Source organism: Gymnoscopelus microlampas, assembly GCF_963454915.1.
Source record: "Gymnoscopelus microlampas genome assembly, chromosome: 14".
Lineage (NCBI taxonomy): Eukaryota > Metazoa > Chordata > Actinopteri > Myctophiformes > Myctophidae > Gymnoscopelus > Gymnoscopelus microlampas.
Window position 1 is genome coordinate 18084834 of NC_139951.1, and position 21012 is coordinate 18105845.

The 21012-nt window shown below is 42.7% G+C and overlaps 1 protein-coding gene across 2 annotated transcripts in view; it reads right to left on the reverse strand.

Moving 5' to 3' along the window:
- Positions 1-21012, reverse strand: part of LOC311060649 (double C2-like domain-containing protein alpha) — a 56202-nt gene that overhangs the window by 25011 nt on the left and 10179 nt on the right. The window contains exons 1-4 of one of the 2 annotated variants that reach the window (XM_084078895.1): positions 10228-10299; positions 2459-2802; positions 814-893; positions 196-270 (exon numbers count right to left, since the gene is read on the reverse strand). In XM_084078895.1, the coding sequence (XP_083935021.1) occupies positions 196-270; positions 814-893; positions 2459-2802; positions 10228-10259 (531 nt within the window). In that variant the 5' untranslated portion in view covers positions 10260-10299. Of the gene's footprint in view, positions 1-195; positions 271-813; positions 894-2458; positions 2803-10227; positions 10300-21012 lie in introns of those variants that run through there. The other variant, XM_084078896.1, reaches the window with a different exon arrangement.

Sequence of the window (21012 nt, forward strand, 5' to 3'; positions counted from 1 at the left end):
ACATTTCCTAGTCTTTATTTTTGATTGATTTGTTTCATATTTGCTTTGGCAATGTAAACATAATGTTTTGAAATGCTGATAAAGCCCCTTGAATTTCATTGATTTCAATCGTGGGGAAACAGCTAGCCTTGTGCATTGCCTAAATAACAGGAAAGTGGACTAACAAAAAACATGTTCTAATAACACAAAGCAAACCTTGCATGCTCCTGGGAGCAGGTGCAACTTGACGTATGGATCGGCCAGGCCATTGAAATCCATTGGTTTCAGCCCCTTAGAGAAGGAGAAAGAGAGAGAGAGAGAGAGAGAGATGGGGAGAGAGAGGAAGTATAGTAAAAAGGCAAACTGCCTACACCAATAAATAATTGTTAAATGGCTACACGTGTGGGCAAGTGAGTGGTTCATTTTAAAACAAACAGCAGAGCTGTGGCACCATGGTAGTAGCATAAAGCCTGGGGAGCCTTAATTTGACAGGTAACTGTAACAACTAGTGTGTCACATAGTGCCAGATGCCTGGCTGACTGTTTCAAAACAAACATGCTTTCAAACAGTGAATGGAATTAAAGATGAAGTCTGGAAAACATCAGTACAGGACAGACATGCTGTAGACAGGCGGGAGTATATTTCACAAGAAAGGACTCTAATATCTGACATTCAGGATGAAAACAAATAATACAAAAAAAGTAATTCCTTTTCATTAGAAGTGATATTGGAGGTTTGACAAGGCCATGGTGGGGAAACTGATTGATCTACAAAGGTCTACTAAGTGAGGTGGATATTGTGTGTTTTCTTTCTTTTCTAAATGATGGTACATACCTTCGCTCTCAGAACTATGCAGTGTAAGGAGCTGGTCGCCCTCTCATATAGCAGGTCAAATGCCAACGTTCCCAGTGAAGCTGTTAAGCCATCAACACAAAAGAGAAAGTCTGAAGAGCTGGGAAATCGTGTGATTTTAGCAAGATCCAGAACCCTCAGAGTACATATCTAGCCACCCTCACACATACCCACGCCTATGATTTTGATTTGACTCTCTGTTCATACATTTTTCATCATGGGTGGGGATGTGTTTTATCCATAAAAATGAAAAGGAATCCCGCACACTGATTTCACCTCTAAATTGACTTAGATTTTTAAAAGATAGTTCCAGTCGACAACTCGTCAATATTTAAAAAAAACTAAAGTCAATGCAGAAGTCAAATCTGTGTGTGCCTGACTCTTTTTATATTCATGGATGTGCGTTTGGGGCTTTGGATTCCCTGCACCACGGAAAAAAGTCAAGCAATTAGGTGTGTAACTTAGTAGGGATATGTTTTATTCCTGCTTCTTATCAGACTGATTTAAATACACACATTTTCCTTTTCAGAAATGACTGTCTGACATGTCTCATATCGTCGCTGGAAATCTCATATGTCCAAAACTTTTACTTCTCAGGATTCAAATAAAAAAATAGCAAAAGTAGCAGATCTACAGTTTCGAGCCGCGTTTCGAGTTTGTATACCTGCTACTTTTGATACTTTTACGATCTTTTATGATCAAGTAGGGCATTCATTTAGGAAAAAACTCAAAAAGCTATAATATGGAGATATGAGGTTTCTCCGATATGTTTGATAATATCACAATTTTATAAAATTCCTGTTTTCTTTTTTCTTTTACAAATCAAACCCACATACTACAGGCCTACCATCAAAACCCATCACTTCAGCCCAGATTGGTTGGATACATATCTCTAACGGTGATGACTTCATTGCCTGCAGCAGGGATGTGGACTGTCACAGATTATTGTCTTCATGACTCATGGTCATGGCTGTTAACCATAGGCTATTGCCTATTCAGCTCGGTGGCTATTGTCTGTATCTGTATCTGTATCTGTATCTATCACCATGCACTGGTGGGTGGATACGGGGTTAATGCACAATGTTCAGAATCGATAGGCGATTCATTGAAGAGCCGAGGGGTTGGCTGTATTAAAACAGGTTGTAACTCAAGCTGTCATAGCCAGTCTGTTCTACTGATCAGAGCCCTCAGGAGCATTTTATAGACCAGATCAGAATATTTGTAAACAAAAGTATAGAGCGGTATATCTGGGTAAAAGTCTATGCATATCTACACAATATAAAATAAAGTGTCCAGAACATTAGCCATGTCTAGTTTGTCAACCTGTGGATATTATATAACTTATAATATATTTCTAATAGTCTAATTGTTCTTCCAGATTAATGAAGGTTAATGAATAATACTGGTCCAATGCAACGATATCTACCCGGAAATGCTGGACATTTTTGGTTGTGGTGATGTCATGATGATTTGGTCTATACTGCTTAATACGCTGATGATCACTAGTCAGTTTTAGGTGTTTCATATGACAGATTCCCTAGAGTAGACATAAAGCATCGGTAGCTTTCTCAACAACACCAAGGAGGCTCTTGGGTCTCGAGTCTGTGACATTTCCCCATTGACTCACTGCTGTCATCGCTGTCACAGCTGTCTATCTCGATGGAGGTGTCCATGCTGCTCATGGCCGACAGTGTGCCCCCTCCTCCCCCCGCCGCGCACGGGGATAACAAGCCGCTGCTCCCTCCTCCTCCCATAGCTCCTCCCACTAGACCGGCGCTGCCAGGCGCGAGCGAGGTGGGAGGCCCCGCCGGATTGGGCGAGGCCGGCTCGGAGATGGAGGAAGTGGGCGAGAGGCGGGGGAAGTAGGCAGAGATCTGGCGGATGGGACGGATGGGGCCGGGACACACATCGATGGCCATGTGCTCCTGGATGGAGACGGCCAGGCGCTTTCCCTTTCGCACAGTCATAGGGCTGTAGAGAGGGAGAGAGAGAGAGAGGAGACACAGGTGATCAACAAAGTAAATCAAAAAACAAGATTTTGGGGCAGAATTTCCTCTCTTGCCGGAGCCCTCATTCAATGCCACGCTGCATCTCAATGTCACTAAAGATTAAGCTTCAGACCTCCAAAAACAAACTGATTCGACTACCTCTCGGCCTGGGGCCCATGACCCACCTATTTCCAACACATTTTGCCGGTCTGGGATGGCTCAGGGTAGAAGACAGGGTTAAGCAATTAAAAATGGGATTGGTTTTCAAGAAAGTCAAAGGGGCTCTGCCCTCAATGCTTTCAATACCCTCATACCTGACTAACTCACCAAAGTGAGTGACACCCATAGCCACAATACTAGAGGGAGCGAGCGTCAACAACGATCTGGTCCCACCCACTAATACATGTAGAACAAACATGGGTAAATTCTCTTTCTACTGCTTCATTCAAAACAGGCCTGAAAATCCATCTTTCAGGAGGCCAAAAGGGGAGGTAAACTCAGTTCTCCCATAGAAAGGTGATGGCATTCACTACCTACAGTTTTTTTGTTTTTGTTTTATATTTGTTGATATTGTATTTTAGTGTTATTTTTATGCTATGTTGATGAATTGAATACATAGGACCACAATGGAAACAAGTCCCCAGGACGTTTTTGTGACATCCTTTTAGCTCAAATGTCTGACTGTACCTCGTGCTGTTAGCATTTCTATCTAATACAGTATTCAATCAATCAACAGAGAGACACGTAGGCTTCATTCAGGAAGGGTGATGCCCAGTCATAGGTCTGTATAGAGGAGCATTCCCATCCTTTTCTGGATCAGGGCCCACTTGAAAATCTCGAATGCGTTTGAGCCCCACCCACCTGACCACTTAACAATCAATCAAGCAATAGTGTGCTAACGTAGCATACTCTAAGTTCCTATTTATCGGTATCACAATGAAAACAAATTTTCAAGGTTTTAAACCAAAAATACCATGACATTGTATATATTGTTTATGTTATCAATAAAGTCTTAAGTGTTCTGTCAATGATTTGGAGGCTCATTTGTAGTATCTTCATGGCCCATGGGTTGGGAATCGCTGGTATAGAGAGAGAATAGACACAGAGGGAGAAGTAGTGTTCATTCAGAATTGGCACACACAGAAGTTGTAAGCCGGCTGCAAATGGCTCACCGTGTATTACATTATCTCAGTATATCCCCACTACAAAGACATTTTTATGTGCAGCTTGAAGCCAGAACAAGGGCAATGATCATCGATCCATATAAATGAGAAGTGTCTTTCTTTACACACAGAAAGCGAGTTAAGCAAAGCAAGATGAGTAGGAACAAGGAGCATGGGAAAGGGCAATAATCATCGATCTGTTTTAGGGCTGCACGATTATGGCAAAAATAATAATCTATGACTATTAATAACAGTTATTGGTGATGAACTGATGATGATTTTTGGTTTGTATCATTTTCTTAATGCCTTTGTTACTCTTTGTGCCATTTCTTTGGCCAAATTAAATGCAATGTAATGGCCTCTGTGACTATATTGTTTCAGATGGATGGAGAGATGGGTTGTACAATGTTCTGTTTATTAACCCTTGTGTACTGGCGAGTTACCCTTGCAACTGTTGATCAAAAAAGTGTTTCAATACATTTTCCTGATTATTATTTTCATTATTTTTTAACCCCTAATCCATATAGTGCATTATATGAGTGTCGTGTCCTTCTTTACAAAGAGAAAGTGTGAGTTAAGCAAAGCAAGGTGCTTTGAGCAGGAAAACAATGTTCCCAGAAATAAAACCTTTCCAGCTGACTGGCTTACTCAAAGATATTACGATGCCAAATGCAAGTTGTTTTTATTCACTAAAGAGCCCTTGATTTAAACTATAATGAATTTGAGTGTGTGCTTAATCCTATACTCTCACTGCAATCTCTTTAACATAATTAAAAGACAAAACACAAATCCCTCAGAGAATGAAAAAGCAAAGGAAGGTCTGTAGAGAATATTGGAACTCAATTGAATACATTAAATACACTTATTCAGAGATAATTACTTGCTCTGGACGATTGCGGTCTCCCCCTGTATTCTAATTATCTGCAAAGAAATTGCTGCGTCGCCAATGCTTAGACGTTATCTTAACATGCTTGACAATCCAGTACTGATGGATGGCTAATTATGGAGGACATTAGTTTAACTATGGTTCTGATAGAATGAAGTGTCATGATGATCATTATAATGGCAGCTTAGACAGGATGGATGTGTCAGCAATTTCTTTGTAAAACAAGATTTTAAAAGAAAATGGAAATGGGGTAGGGGTGGATTAGATTAGAAGCCTCTCACAGTCCCAGCTTTGTTGTCTAAAGACAGTGTGCCTTGAGGGGCTGTGCTGTCCTCAATACCAAACAAACAAGCCCTAAATTGACTGAATGTAGTTGTTTAATTATTTAATTTAATCATTATTTAACTAGGAAGGTCCTTGAGATTAAAATATGTTTTTCAATGGAGACCTAGCCAAGACAGTACACCACTACAAAGTTACAAATAGAATAGAGTACATGTATATATAGTACATGTATATATATCAAAAAACAGATACATAATACAAAATCCAACTTGGAATAGCAGTTACACCATTTTTTTACCAGGGCTTTAAACTGCAAGGGAGACCAAATCTTTCATCTGTGTGTTCTGGAGGTTATTCCATGACCAGGGCGCAAAATAGGAGAAAGCTTCTGAAAGATGCAGCTGGAAAGCCAAGACCTCTCTCTATATCGATTTGCTAGAAAGATAGGGGCTTTCACCGGCAAATATCTCTATACTTTATGGCCATGTGGAAAATCTGTCACACTGACAACCTAACATCAGGATAAAAAATAATCCCCACATTGAATTTTTGATGCGGATTCGAGTTTCAACAGCAGTCTTCCATCCCTGTTACTGATTGATGTTTTATTTTATATTGGCAAACATTCCATATGAAATGGTGAATAAGTTTGTGTTTCAAATCGGTCACTTTTTCAGTAATGTTAGGTAGTGAATCACTACGCAGTAAATTGGATCTTAGTCACTGGTTAGTATATTGAACATTGGGACATGGATGAGTCAGCCACGTGCGACAGGATTTTGAGGCAGTGTGTTTATAGTGACACAACATTTCAGATGAATAGTTTCCAAGTTACTGTAGGTATAGAATAAGAGTCTAAAAGGCAGTGCTGCTCAAGTGGTTTGAACTGCACCATTTTTGACATCCTTTATGATCATGACATGTCACATTGTGCAATGTGAAAAAGGTAAAATCACATGTGAAAAATTCACCTCTTCTGACTGTGCAAGTTTACCTGGGCCTACCTGTCATACAAAGTACACCGGGGCAATGTTTCACCTCGATAAAACAAAAGTAGGCTACTAATAAAGAAAGGTAGGAAGAATTTGACTGTTTTAACAATGAAAACAAAAAAAAAACGAATTTAAAACTATTATTATGGGCAGAATTTTGGGGGCATAATTTTATTCACTGAGTGGCACTAGAGTAAAGGCCTTGGAGGTCACCAAAATCAGTAGGATTTATCCTCCAATCTGCCCATTAGATTGTGAGATATCTTGTGTCCAAAGGTGACATCTTGGCCCAAGGGTGGCACTAGAGCAAAGGTTAAGGGGTAACAAAAAGCAATTTGGTCTTCCTCCAGGGAAAAACAAATGCATTCAGCAGGTTTTATGGCAATCCATGTATACATATCCAAATATGTTGTTGACATTTGTTGGGGCTAAAGGAAAGGCCACTGGGTTACAGCAATTAGCAAGGGTCATTCTCTGGGGTCCATGAAGGTACACAACCAGTTTAATGGTAATCCAGCCAATAACTTTTCAGATTTGTTGTTTGGGACTAAAGTGGAAGCCTGGAAACCACTCGTTGAGCGTTTTCTTTTTTTCCCCACTTTGATTCCAGGCTACTAAAGTGGATAGACAGTACCCAGGAGGGCCACACTCTGCCCAGCCGTTATGTTAACGCCCTCGGGAGCCCTCGGGAGCCCTCGGGAGCCATTAAACGAGTGCACCTACTAGCTAAACAGCAGTTGTTACCTCCGCTCAGTGACGATAATGAGCAAAAATGCTGGCGTTTGGGTTCTGTGATATCTCCAGGGAGCTCCCTGGCGCTGATTTTGGTGTTGGGACACTTTAGAAAATGACACACAAATCACCAACAGACTGTTTCGGATGCTGCCACATGGAAAGTGGCTCTGCCCGCTAAGGCCACTGGCCTTCTGGACAATCAGGCTTGTGAACGATCAGACTAGGGGAAAACTAAACAAAGGCCGGAAACGTTACACACACACCCCACCCACCATCCCCACCTGTTGTTGTTGTTTTTTTATTATTTATTTATATGACGAACCAGAACAAAACTCTTACGTACACAAGAGCTACAAGCTCACATCACGTTTGTAGGTCAGCTAATTTCGCCACGCGACGCCATCGCAAGACAAAGTATAAAATAGGCCTTGGTTATTCTAGACACATCAATCTAGAACAGTGGTTCCCAACCTTTTCTGGACCATGGCCTTGAAAATCTCGAAAGCATTCACTGCCCACAGGTTGGGAATCGCTGGTCTAGTGTCAACTAATATAACCCTCTAAAGTTTGCCTCCAAACACTGACTTTCAACACACTTGACGGTTCTTGGTATAGTCTGGTCCAAACTCCCCGCTGTGAGTCGAATGGTAAGCATGTGACATGGACACCCCAGCTCATCCAGCTTTCCCTGGACCAAGATGAAACAAAACGTACCAGCGCACCAGGCGTGACATACACGCCAGCCTGGAAGCTCAATCCCACTCTTCTCAAATTGACTGCAATAACGTGAGAGTGATTCTTGGCTCTGGGTTTCACAGCGATGTGCATCTTGGCTCCGGCGGTGGCCAGCTACAAGCAGCCGCTATTTTGGCGCCGCGTCCAGCAGGCCCAAACAAAAGCTCTGAGCAGAGTTAATGACTGGATGTTGAAGCCCTGATTTTGTCAGCACTGAATTAAGTAGGCTGACAAAGGAAGAGATAAATCTAGGATTCGTGCACTTCACGACAAGGGGCTGCAGCTCTCCAAAAGGACGAATGACTCATGGCACCCTGTGACACACGGCCCATGCTAATGTGTGATTGGAAGCTGTGATCTGTCAAGCTGGGCATGGTCACCATCAAATATCGCCTCAGCATGACCATAAACCATGGTGCTGAAGCAGCGAAGGAATCAAAGCTTATGGAGCGCTCATTGTGGAATAATGGGCTGGATATATGATCCACGTGATGTAAGTTATAATGAAATTGCCAAGGATGATTAGAACTATGATGATAATTGATGGGAAGCATTTAATACGTGTAGCTAATAACGATGGATGTCCTTATGAGAACAATCATTCTGCAGAAGCATATGTGTGTCTCTCTCTCGCGCACGCACACACAGAGAGACACACACACACACACACACACACACACACACACACATACGCCTACTAGCTCATACACATTTGCATAAATAAACATTAATGAATGCAAATACACACACATGCACGCACGCATGCAGCTGTTGCTAACTGGGGACATAGTGGCTGTTGATATAGCATGCGTACTCAAGTCGCATCCAAACCAGGCAGATCCATCCAGCCTTGAGGCAGAGCTGCCTGTGCACCTAACAGCGCTGGCCTTCTGCCTCACAGACCCACGGAAAATAGTAGCTTATATGATTGATCACTCTCATATTGCCCAAGAAAATCTCTCCTATCTCAGCTTCTCATCACATCTCTTTATTGGATAGGTGTATTCTATCACGCACGAAATGCGTACACGCTCTCGCTCCTACAAGCCTGGGGGCATGTTGATTTGATCCATTTTCACGGATAACAGGTTTTTCATGTGGAAAGGCTGTCCTACATGCGTGTGCATATGACTTGGAGCCTCTGAAGTCACACAGCAAAACATGCTTTATATAATTCCAGTAAGAAAATGGCATAAATTGCCCCCAGTGGCTCCAAGTTATGCAACCTCATATGTTAGGCACTGAGTAGCCTGGAGGTTTTTGGTGGCTGCATGAAGTGGGTTTCCCCGCTTCAGAGCAGCAGAACAACATTGATAGCCAGGACCCGGTGGTCAAAAGCATCTTTGAGAAAGACTGCAAGATGTTTCACCTCTCCTCATCCACTTTTAGATCTTTCACTACGAATTAGAGTCATTCTGTATTCTGTAGGCACGGACGCTCCCCCACCCACTCCCCTCCCTCCATCATACACCACCAGCCCCTGTTGTGTTTATACCCCATCACATTAACAACGCCACCTATCATCTTTCTCCCTGTTCCATCCGCCCGTCTCATTATCTTAGTCCCTTGTCTCTTATCCTTACCTGTAACCTGTACCTCTCCTGTGTTACATTCTCGCTACTGCTGCTGCGACACCTGAATTTATACCTCCGGGGCTCAATAAAGGTTTGATCTTATCGTATCATGGAGACACATTCTGTTCCACCTGTACGTACAGAATGTGGGGAATTACATCTCTCTCTCTCTATGCCTGCCTGCGCCCCCCTCTCTCTCTGTTGCATTCCTTCTTCTTGTGTGTCCTACACACAACTGACCCCCCCCCCCCTCACTCACCCCCCACACCCGCGGCGGTTTCCCTTCAAACAACAAGAGGCTGCTTGACAGACAGTTCAGTACGATGCTGCACACTGTAGCTACTCATTAGGATCTAATAGGAAGGCAGGGCATCACCGGGAGCCGATGTGTCAGGGAGCGCGTGTCAATTAGCCAAGTTATTTTCAGTCTGCTGCCGACAAGTAAACTTCAGGTGGAGTGTGTGCTCATCATGTGTCTTGAATGTTCTTTAATACATATGAAGGATGACATGCATCATGATGCATGTGAAAAAGAAGGGAAAAAACAAGCCACATGTTACATCACTGTGCTATGAGTGTATCTGTGTGCAACAGACGCACGCACACACACACACACACACACACACACACACACACACACACACACACACACACACACACACACACACACACACACACACACACACACACACACACACACACACACACACACACACACACACACACACACACACACACACAGAGCCTGCTCTGACAGTTAATTTAACAAACTTCACTATAGAATGTTAGTTCTGTTGATAGTGGAATTGTGAGATGCTGGCAAGGACAGATTATAAAGAAATTAAAGAAGAGAATGTGAGAAGAATGAAGATGGAACACATGGAGACAGCTCAAGTCTATGACTAGGAGATTGTTTTCTTTTTTAAAGATAGACATATCAGTTCTACAGCCAGTAACATTTAAAATCCTCCACATGGCAGCTTTTGCACCTCACTAAGTGCATATCAACAAGTCAATCAACAGATTTGCAGTACTCACCTCAGCGATAGCGCAAGTGTGAAACTCCACATAAAAAAACAGGGGATTCCAGAATGCACAGCAACGAGACTAACAGGTGGCAAGGAGACAAGCGGAGAGCTAGGGACCAAAGCAGCGGAGAGAGAGAGGAGAGAGAGTGTGCAAATGAGAGAGCTACAGAAAAGAGACAGGGAAGGAGAGAGAGAGAGAGAGAGAGAGAGAGAGAGAGAGAGAGAGAGAGAGAGAGAGAGACAACACAAACCAGAGAGGTTGGGTGGTATCATTAAAGATGGGGGTGCATGAATAGTTCAAATGAAGATGAGAAAGACAAAGGGTGAAAGATTAGAAGGGCATGTTGAAGCTGGACAGAGATGAAGTGACAAAAAAAGGATAGAGAGAGGAAGAGAGAGAGAGGAAGAGGGAGAGAGATCAGGGAGTTATTCCTTGACAGTCTTTCATGTGACTATCCTTGTCTTTCGTCTCTCCCTTCTGTCATTGTTCTCTCTCCCTCCCTCCCTCTCTCTCTCCACCCCTTCAACCCATCACCCACCCACCCACACTGTCACTTCAATGCAGCCATGTGGGTCTCCTCGGGAAAAGAACATTAAAAGACTCTCCATGACTGTGTTCACATAAGATGCCTGTGGAAAACAGCATGGCACCAGCGTTAATTTAAATCTCTGAGAGTGTAAAAAATGGAGCTGTGGAGACTTTACTGGGTAGAGAGTCTCTTCAGCCTTACTCTCCATATAATTAAGCTAATAACACTTGAGGCAGTGATAGACAAGTGGAAACATGCCATTTCCCCCATTTAGTCTCTAGTTGAAGGGTCATTATTGGTGTTACTTGCTCTGTTCCACTGAGTCTCCTCCTCTGTCTGTCTGTCTGTCTGTCTGTCTGTCTGTCTGTCTCCTCTCTTTCTCAGCATGTCATCTTTCAAGCTATCATCTTTGAAACTCTCACATTCTCAGAGACTGTCTTTATTCTCTCATCCCCTTCACTCACTATTCACTCAGAAATGTCTCTATCTACATTTATACCATTACCGCCACAGAGACATGCATTGCCATGAGTTTTTTTTAGCAGGACCCAAATGCAGTTTTTTTCTCCAGTTTCACAGGCAAAAGACACAGACAGTAACAGATTCACGGGGTTACTTACAGAACAAACCATTATATAACTAATAGCAGGTTGCTCACATTAACTTCAACAGATAATCATCTAACTAACTGAGGACATACACCGGCTAGCAGGACACAGGTGAACACAATTCACACACAATCAACATATGGCAGGAATGGCTGCATATGATAGACTGAGGTCATGGAGGTAGGGCTGGGCAATTAACCTACAATAACATATATTGAATCTGACATTTTTAGAACCAATAACCAACTAAATCTTAAATAATCGAGAAGCAAGATTTTTTATATATATTTTTGTCTCCGCCAGGCCGAAGGCATGGCGAGAGAGTATGTGTTTTACCCTCCGTCCGTCCGTCCGTGTGTGTTTCCGTCCGTGTGTCCTGTCTGTGTGTTAGCAGCTAATCTCTGGCACCGTTGGCCCGGTCGCTGCGAAACTGTGCACACACACTCCCTGGATGCCAATTCAGAACCTCTTTTTCACATGGGCCTGTTATAGCGCCACCTGGAGGTCGATTTGTGCAAAACCCATTTTTAGCGGCGCTAGCCGCTCTATACCTTTAGGTATAGAGCGGATATTAGCCCTCTATACCTGGCTTTTGCGTCAACGTTCTGATTGGTCAGGCTCGCCAACGTTCTGATTGGTCAGGCTCGCCAAGGTTCTGATTGGCCAGGCCCGTCAACGTTCTGATTGGTCAGGCTCGCCAAGGTTCTGATTGGTCAGGTCCGTCAACGTTCTGATTGGTCAGGTCCGTCAACGTTCTGATTGGTCACTATTCATGACATCACTATGTTACTATTCATGACATCACTATTATATCATGAATACAAAATTAGATGGTTTATATAAACTGTAAAAGTCCGGAACATAAACACTCTTGTGTTTAAATTGTATAGATTATTTCATAACACATACATATCTTTCTGGTACCACATTTATACACACGCACACACAAAGTTTATTTTTTAGGTACCCACTCTATCAGCTATGACAGATCAGTTTTTGCCACTTACCTTGGAATGCATTTGGTGATTCGCTTCCAATGGCACTATTACATTACTCCTACAGATTTGATCCAAACGTCATGCAAATCGGTACACAGTATCTCTATAGTCATGTGATCAACACGGATCTGTCCGATTCCCCATATTCCATCCTCATTGGCTAAGGTTCGCTTCCAAAATTTGTAGGATTGGTCCGTTTTGAACAAAATGCCTCAAATCATGAACGCAGCTTGCGATTTCCGTGAAATTTCATAAACACATTCCCACTAGGCCAAGGAAGAAACGCCACCCTTTTTCACATTGGCCTGTTATAGCGCCACCAGCAGGTCTAGTTTAGCAAAACACATTTTTTGAACAAAATGCCTCAAATCATGAATGCAGTGTCCGATTGCGCGCTATAATTGGCCTATTATAGCGCCACCAGGAGGCCACAATAACGTACCTGACCTGGCGGAGACCTGTGCTCCGAAGAGCACTTTTTCTAGTTTAATGTATTATACTGTAAATCAACGAATCAACACAAAAAAAGTTCTAATAGATTTTTTCATAATTGACTAAATTGATTAGTTTGATTAGACATGACCTTTGTTGTACAATGGTGGTGTACATAAAAAGTGAAAATAGCTGATCTACAAGCGTTAGACTGTAGACTGTATAAAAAGAATGGACAACGTGAAGCCATTGGTTTCTACAGACCGTATAATAATACGGGAATAAATGCTATTGGTTGTGTAGCTTGTCAATCAAATCATCCCGCCCCTCCTAGAGCATAACCTACTTTATCGTCAATTTTAAAATAAATGGGACCATAGTTTACCAAAACGCATATCATGATGATTGAAATGAGACTTTAAACTAGCGTCTGGAAGCATATAGTATTCATGACAACTTTTATTAAGGTAAGAAAATCTAGTCTAAAGTTTGTCAAATACCCATCCGCTTGCGTCAAGATAAATTCTTTCTGACACCAGCAGGGGTAAAACAGCGAAACTACAGCCCCTTCATATGAACTGTCTCTTCCGTATTGGAGTCAATGTAAAAAATCTCAAGCTGGCCCCTTGGTTGCGACGCAATCTACTATTTTCGCTCTATACAGTATACATGTTTATAATAATCGTTAATTAATTTGAATCGAGGCAAAAGTTTGAAATTATCGTAACGATCAGTTGAAGTCATATCGCCCAGAGTTATAAGGGCACGATGACACATACGCTTCAGGTGGGTCTTTCTTCTTTTCTTTTTTTTCTCTTTAATCTTTATCCCACGATTTTGCAACCCCATTTTTTTCCCCCAGCGCCAATTGTCTAAGTAATCCTGGGCGCTACACTTCCTCTGCCAGCCTAGGGAGAGCCTAGAGCCGAGCTCATGCCTCCTTCAATGCATGAGAGCTAACAAGCCTTCTTATCACCCGACAGGGCTCACTTTCCCCGGTTGGACGTAGCGGGTGAAAGGAACACGTTATTCTAACCAGTTCCTTTCCCCTCCATCAGGCGCCCCAGCTGACCAGGGGGAGGCAGTATAGAGACCAGGATTACTGCATGTTTTTTTGTGAGGGTACCTACCCTACACAGGGAGAACATGCATACTCCACATAGAGAGGCCCTTTCGCCAACCCCACCTAGGGTATGGGCACTGATGACGTGGAGGACACGCCCACAGCGCCCACAGCGTCCCCGAGTGGGTCTTTCAATGGGTCTGAAGGTCGGAGTTTAACATTAGTGAACTTTGACCGGGTGTCAACCAATAGGAAAGAAGCGCTGTGGTTGACCCCACTTAGCAGGCATTTCGTTAGCAGCATTCTTTCAGTCAACCAGCTCAGTGGTCTTGTGGTTATGAGTGTCCACCCTGAGGTTGAGAGGTGGGGGTTCAATCCCCGGCCGGGTCATATCAAAGACTACATAAATGCCTCCCTGCTTGTCACTAAGCATCAAGGGTTGCGTCGGGGGTAAGTTCCTGTGACATACTAGCAGGGGGGTGTACTTGTACATCAAACCGCCTCACGCTACAGATACAGATAGGCTCCTGCCCTATGGACCACATGACTCAGGAACCGCTGGTTCCCAAGGCTACTTATTACTTACATTCTCTCAGTGAAATTAACTACACACCACAAAACCAGCACTGCCCGCAAGACAACGTGGGAAATTGACACGTTTGGCTGACGCCTCAGTGTTGGCTCCAAGCTTCTGATGCAGATGTGTGACCGTGCCTTCAGGCTGAAGGGGAATAAGGTGAGGGAACTGTGGGAGAGGCCAGAGGGAAGAGACAAAGACACATGAGCAGGAAAGGAGGGAGAGATACACAATACATTAACACAAAGATTGTCAGTTGCCATACAGAAATTGTCCATCTGGTGATTCACTGTCCTATGACTAAGTTTCCCCAGCTGGGAACTTTAGATTAAAATGATCTAAGAATGCCTGCCAAACCTTGTAAAATCTCTGGACAGAGCTCCTGGTAGAATATTCAAGCTTCTCGAGTTTAAAATGCGCCATCACATCGGAGGACCCAGTGTCGATGTGATGGAGAAATGGCAGATTTCCAATTGAACAAAATAAGGCGTCTCGCCAATAAAGGATCAGATTGAGCGACAGATACTGTCATTTCACCAGGGAGTGGGACCACTCCAAAGATTGCAACCAAGCGGTTAGGGCTGATCTCTTTATCACAGATAGAAGAAAAGGTCTCAAAAACAGAAAGACAGAATTGTGATATCAATGAGCCTGATGGCACCTGGAGCAAGTCGGATCGACATCTGGGTATATCTCAGCAAGTCTGCTCTTAAAGAGATGTATGAGACACTTTGAACTGAACTAGTCCATGTCTGATACAGACAGATGATGAATGCATTCTCTTGATTGCCAGCTGCCAAGAATCACACATCTGGATTTAGAGAGGTTAAGTGTTTCGACTGTATCGTTCCTGTTATTCTAGGAACTCAATAGTATCTCATTCAAGTAGGAAACTAACAAAGCGCCTAACATGTCATAGTTTAAACAATCATACTCTTCATGCATAGAAGAGTGTGATTGAAATAGGCATAGGGAAGACCAACGTGTTCCGGAAACAATAGCAGTCTGCAGGGGTGAACACAAATGGTGATTTATATGAGAATGGGATTTTATGTAAACACTTACTAATAGGACATTGTATTGGCAGTACATTTGACAACAGTCCACTAAAGAAATACTTTTGTTTACTATATGAAGCTCACACAGCGTGTTTAAAAAAAAATGGTTTTACTTTTGTGTGACTCATGCAATAATCTACAATATAGCAGAATGGAAGTAATATTGAAGATGACAAATGGTCAAGGAGTTAATCACATTAGGCACATAAGTCCCCCCCCCCCACCCACAACCCAATATAACAAATAATACATTTCCCATTGTAAAAGTTTGTATTATTACAGCTGCCAAAATCCTTCTATGTAATTGGGAAAAAAGCCCCCTGATCCGGAAGAATGGAAGGAGGAAACTATTATGATTACATCATGAATACATGTTGGGATTGGGAAGAAGGGAAAAATGCAAGAGACATGGGACTGATGTGAATCTTAAAAGAAGACAAAAACATTCACCTATACCATAGGTCCACTTCTTGTCTTGTTGCATGTGCTCGCACACGCACACACACACACACACACACACACACACACACACACACACACACACACACACACACACACACACACACACACACACACACACACACACACACACACACTGACTTCAGTCTCTTTCTACCTTGATAATTCTGTATTTTGTATAAAGTGAAAGTCATCCTTATTATAGATGCATGCAGGCAACTGTTGTGAAAGCTAATTAGCTCCTATCTTCATGCCAATTATATCAATGGTGGAAATAAGTGCATAGCAGAAAATGGCCAACCACAAAGGACTCATCAGCAACAAATCATAATGGCACACGCACGCAGAAGCCATTTGTCAAGCACAGTCCAACTGGCATTGATATGTGCTTATTTGACTCGCAAACTGACTACAACTGCCAACAGAAAATAATCCCTTTCAAACAGGGTTTGAGTGCATATGGGTGGAAAAAAGCACCACTGTCGTTCCTCTGGAACAAACAGTCTGCCAGCAGAATAAAAGCGAAATTACTGTAGGCTAACTTAGTGGTTCCCAAACAAACGGTGTGTCCAGGCACGCTGGTGTGCAGGGAGACCAGTCCAGATGTGCCTTGGGATTTATCATTATTATTTGGCAATTTACAGGTAAATGTGAACAGTAAAAAAAAAAAAAAAAGTCCTCTACTCTATCAGCAAACCCTCCCCCCAACATTGTTTGGGGGACCCATCACAGGTCGAATAGACAAACATAAATAGACATTGTATAATATTTGACTCCACACAGTGTGTGTGTGTGTGTGTGTGTGTGTGTGTGTGTGTGTGTGTGTGTGTGTGTGTGTGTGTGTGTGTGTGTGTGTGTGTGTGTGTGTGTGCGTGCGTGCGTGCGTGCGTGCGTGCGTGCATGCGTGTATGTGTGCGTGCGCGTGCGTGTGCGATATATAAACCTTCAGTCTCCCATTTGCTCCTGCTCCTGGAAGCCTGAGGGAGCATATTTAAACAGATGAGAGAGTGGTAAATCTTTGAAAGTATGACCTTTTTGACCTGGTGCATGTTAGAAGATCCTTTTTGTTCTCTCAAGATAAGAGGGATACTGGGTTATTATTAAAAGTTATTCTGGGGCAGATTATACTCGAAACTACTGAATATAATATTTTCAAAAGGATCTGAGAGTTTGGTAAGACCTTAGTCTTAGGGTCCAGATACGAGGGAAGGAATAAGTGGTTGCCAATTATAGGACTATTAACAGAGCTATGTTTAAATGTAACCACACATTAGTATTGCACTATATAGAACATGATTAAGACATGATGCATTGTGTTTTTTTTCCACCGCTGTGGAGCGGCGAAATATAAACCGGGCTTAATGGAATCCACAGACTCCCGAGGACATTCAGTCTTCCTGTGAGTGTCTGCCGTGAAAGTACGAGGTCACGGTGAACTGTTTGGGGGAGAGGACTGAGGAGGAGGGCTAGCAATTTTCACATCCAGCGTTATGGTGTGACACCCGTGGTGTGATGAGCTATCCCGGGTGTATTGCGTGATACACTGCGCCCACAAATGTGAGATTGCGAATGCTATACACAGTCTCATAATTGTGCATTGAGAAAACACAGAGGCTGTTATGAGATGAGGAACTTGAGAGCGCTGCTGCTCTCACACCAGGGGTGGAGAGGGATGATGGATTGCACGTTGCAGATGGAAGGAGAAATTGTGTCAGGATAACGTCAACGAAAGGTGGTACAAATGGAAAAAGAAGGATCTTAAAAGAGAGACCCTAAGGGACTTGCTTGTCTGAATAGTTGACTGCACTGTCAGAAATGCGACATATAAATGATTGCATCCGTTTCACATTTTGACCCACGTTCATCTATTTACTTTACGTCTTTCTACCAGCGGCGGACAGTAACAAATTACATTTACTTGAGTACTGTAGTGCTTAAGTGCATTTTTTGAGTACTCAAGTACTCCAGTACTTCAGTATTTGTCTTTTTGTAAACTTAAGACTTTCACTCCACTACATTTTAAAGGCAAATATTGTACTTTTGACTCCACTACTTTATAAGAAGGGGAAAAGTACATTATGAATTGACCACTTAAGCCCTATTTCAAATATAGTGAAAATACCAGATCTGCAAGCTCACAACGCGTCGCATCGCGAAGCGTTGTGAACTTGTGGACCTGCTAATTTCACAATTTTTATTTTGGGAACATTTCTGTAAATTATTGTTGGAAAATGATTCAATTTTAATACGGCAATGCATTGCTATTAAAAAGAAAATGTGTTTGTAATTTTTACTTTTGAATACTTTTTGATGCTAGGTTCTTGGTTTACCTGTGACCCTAGTTTCCTGAGGAACTACACTGTCTCTCTGCAGTATGTGATTACAATAAGTTACAGCTTATACAGCTTATAAGTTACAGCTTATAATATATGGATAAGAGTGTCTGCTAAAGGCCTACATTGCAATTCTAATTGCTATTGTAAAAGCATATACTTTTGAAATACTTTTCAAAAGCAAGTACTCCAGTACTTTAACTCAAGTACAAATTTGACAGAGCAACTTTCAATTGTAATTGAGTAATATTTGACCAGGGGTTTCCATACTTTGACTTAAGTACTGGGGTTGAGTACTTTATCCACCACTGCCTTCTACACGGTTCACTACAGCAAAACAAATCTATAAAGTACTTCAGAAAACATGAAAGACTACTCTCTATTTAAAGACAAATCAGAGAGTACACTGTCCTTTGACATTCTATTATTACATACATGCTATGAAATATAGGCCACTGAGTCTTTAAGACTCTCACCATAAAAAAAGAAAAGCACAAAGGAACGAAGGCCTGTCATGAAAATTAATTACATTTAAAAATGAAATAATTTAGAATAAAATAATTGATGGGAGACTGACTTTGTAGACTCATATAAATTATATCCAATTAATTCCTCACCACTAAAGAACCATGTTCTTTAATTGATCACGTTTTTACCTGCTATAATGGATCAAACAGGCGCACCTGTGTGGTAGGAAGCAGGCCTATCTGCTATTTATGTATTTATTCCTTTATCTATTTATCATTTCAAAGAAGCAGCGCTCAAACCATGTAACGATGCATTGAAATAGCATAATCTTTGCCTCGAGCAGGCAAGGGAACAGATTTGCATTGAGCTTTACTGTATATAGGGATTTTATATAACATCAGCACGACTACAGTCATGTTTTCTTTTTTCTTTCTCTTTTTCTTTTCATTGCTTGACATCATACACATGCACATATTGAACTGATAAAACGTCCCACTTGTCAAACTATGTAATAAAAAAAGAACAAGACCGTGCAAACTGAAATTCAGCATTATTCTCCTTAACGGTTCTTTAACCACTTAAACACCACAGTGAACTGCATATACTTAGTTGACCGGTGTCCCCCAGGCCAGGGGTCTTTACTTGGTCCCCTCCTTTTTTCCATCTAGACTATATATCTGCACTGGAAATAGCCAATCTACAAGCTCACAAAGTGTTGCGTTGTGAGCTTGTGGATGTGATATTTCCGCTGAATGTTTGCCAAATCTGCTGAATGTTTGCCTATTATGACATGGCAAGAATAGGGATGCTAGGGTTTACTTGGTTAAAGGAGACATTCCTGCGGTGATAAACGTCATCGACTGGGGAAATATGCTGGACATACGGAGAGGCTTGTGAAAACAGTGGCTGCGTCCAACACACGCATTGGGGCCAGGGCCGCTACGCCCGACGATCCCACAGCTGTCAAGTTCTTGGCAGGTGTATACTGCAGGCCGACATAATCGCACCGTACCTCTTCCTCATCGTGCTCGACTATGCACTGAGGAGAGCCATAGAAGGGATAGAGGAAGAGCTCAGCTTCACCCTGGTCCCGCGCAAGAGTCGGCGAGTGCCTCGAGTGAATATCACCCTGATGACATTGTGCCAGTTTCGGATACAGGATTATTGTACACTACCACTGACGGCCGTGTACACACCGAACATTCTACAACTGATTTTTGGGATCAGACTTATCGCTTATCGACAGGTGTGTAGCGTTCACTAGATGGCTGCTATACCCGCATGCCCTCACGGTATCATGGCAGGACCATGTACGGCGCATCGACCTTTACTAGAGTAATAGGTCGTCTGAAGCTTGCTGGCCACTGTGTCCAATACCCTGAACTGGAGCTCCCCGACTATACTGTGGGAGCCCACGCTGGGCACTGCCTCGAGGGGGAGAGGAAGGTACGTGGACCAGCTCAAGAGGAACACCGGCACAACCACAGAGGAGCTGCACTCCTGCCTGGTGGAGAGGGACAGCTGGAGGCTTGTATTCTGGCTTGTGATGTCGCCACTATCCAAGCAGCCCCTGACATGGGGAGGACAATTTGTGCTGCTTCGCTCAGACGACAGTTGAAAATTGAACAGACATGCGACAATGCAGCCATTCACACAGTGGCCTTGGTTGCCACGAGCTACTTGAATAATAAGTGGGAGCAGAACACAAGTTCACATTACATTACATCTGCTGCGTACACACGAGTGTGCACTGCGGCAATATGTAGCACACAGGAAAATTATCAGTGTTAAATGAGCTCTGAGACTGTAAATTGACCCTTCCATTTTTACACTTAAACATGCAGGCAGTTTAAAGTGTGCATCCATGCAAGAGGCGCACGTGTGTGTGTGCGCGCGCGCGCGCGTGCGTGCGTGCGTGTTCCTAATGAAGAGGTCTACCACAGTATTTGCGCATGTGCTTTGAGGCAAATGCTGCCATTAGGTTAGTACTGCCGTCTTCACCATACAGCTGCTGTATGTGTGTTTCTTCAGCGTTAGTTGATCTAGTGCTGTCTTGCCAAAATCTAATTCCCAAGACAGGCCTGTTAGACACACAATCTGTCTGCCTGAACTTTAGACGGGAAGGTTCGAGAGAGGAGAGAAAATGAAAAAGGAATGCTGAAAACTATACTGAATGACTGAATCTCTTCTTGAACTGAATGGTGAGAATAGAAAGGACAAATAACATCAAAACAAAGTAAAGGTTAATAATGTTCATCCATCTACCCCC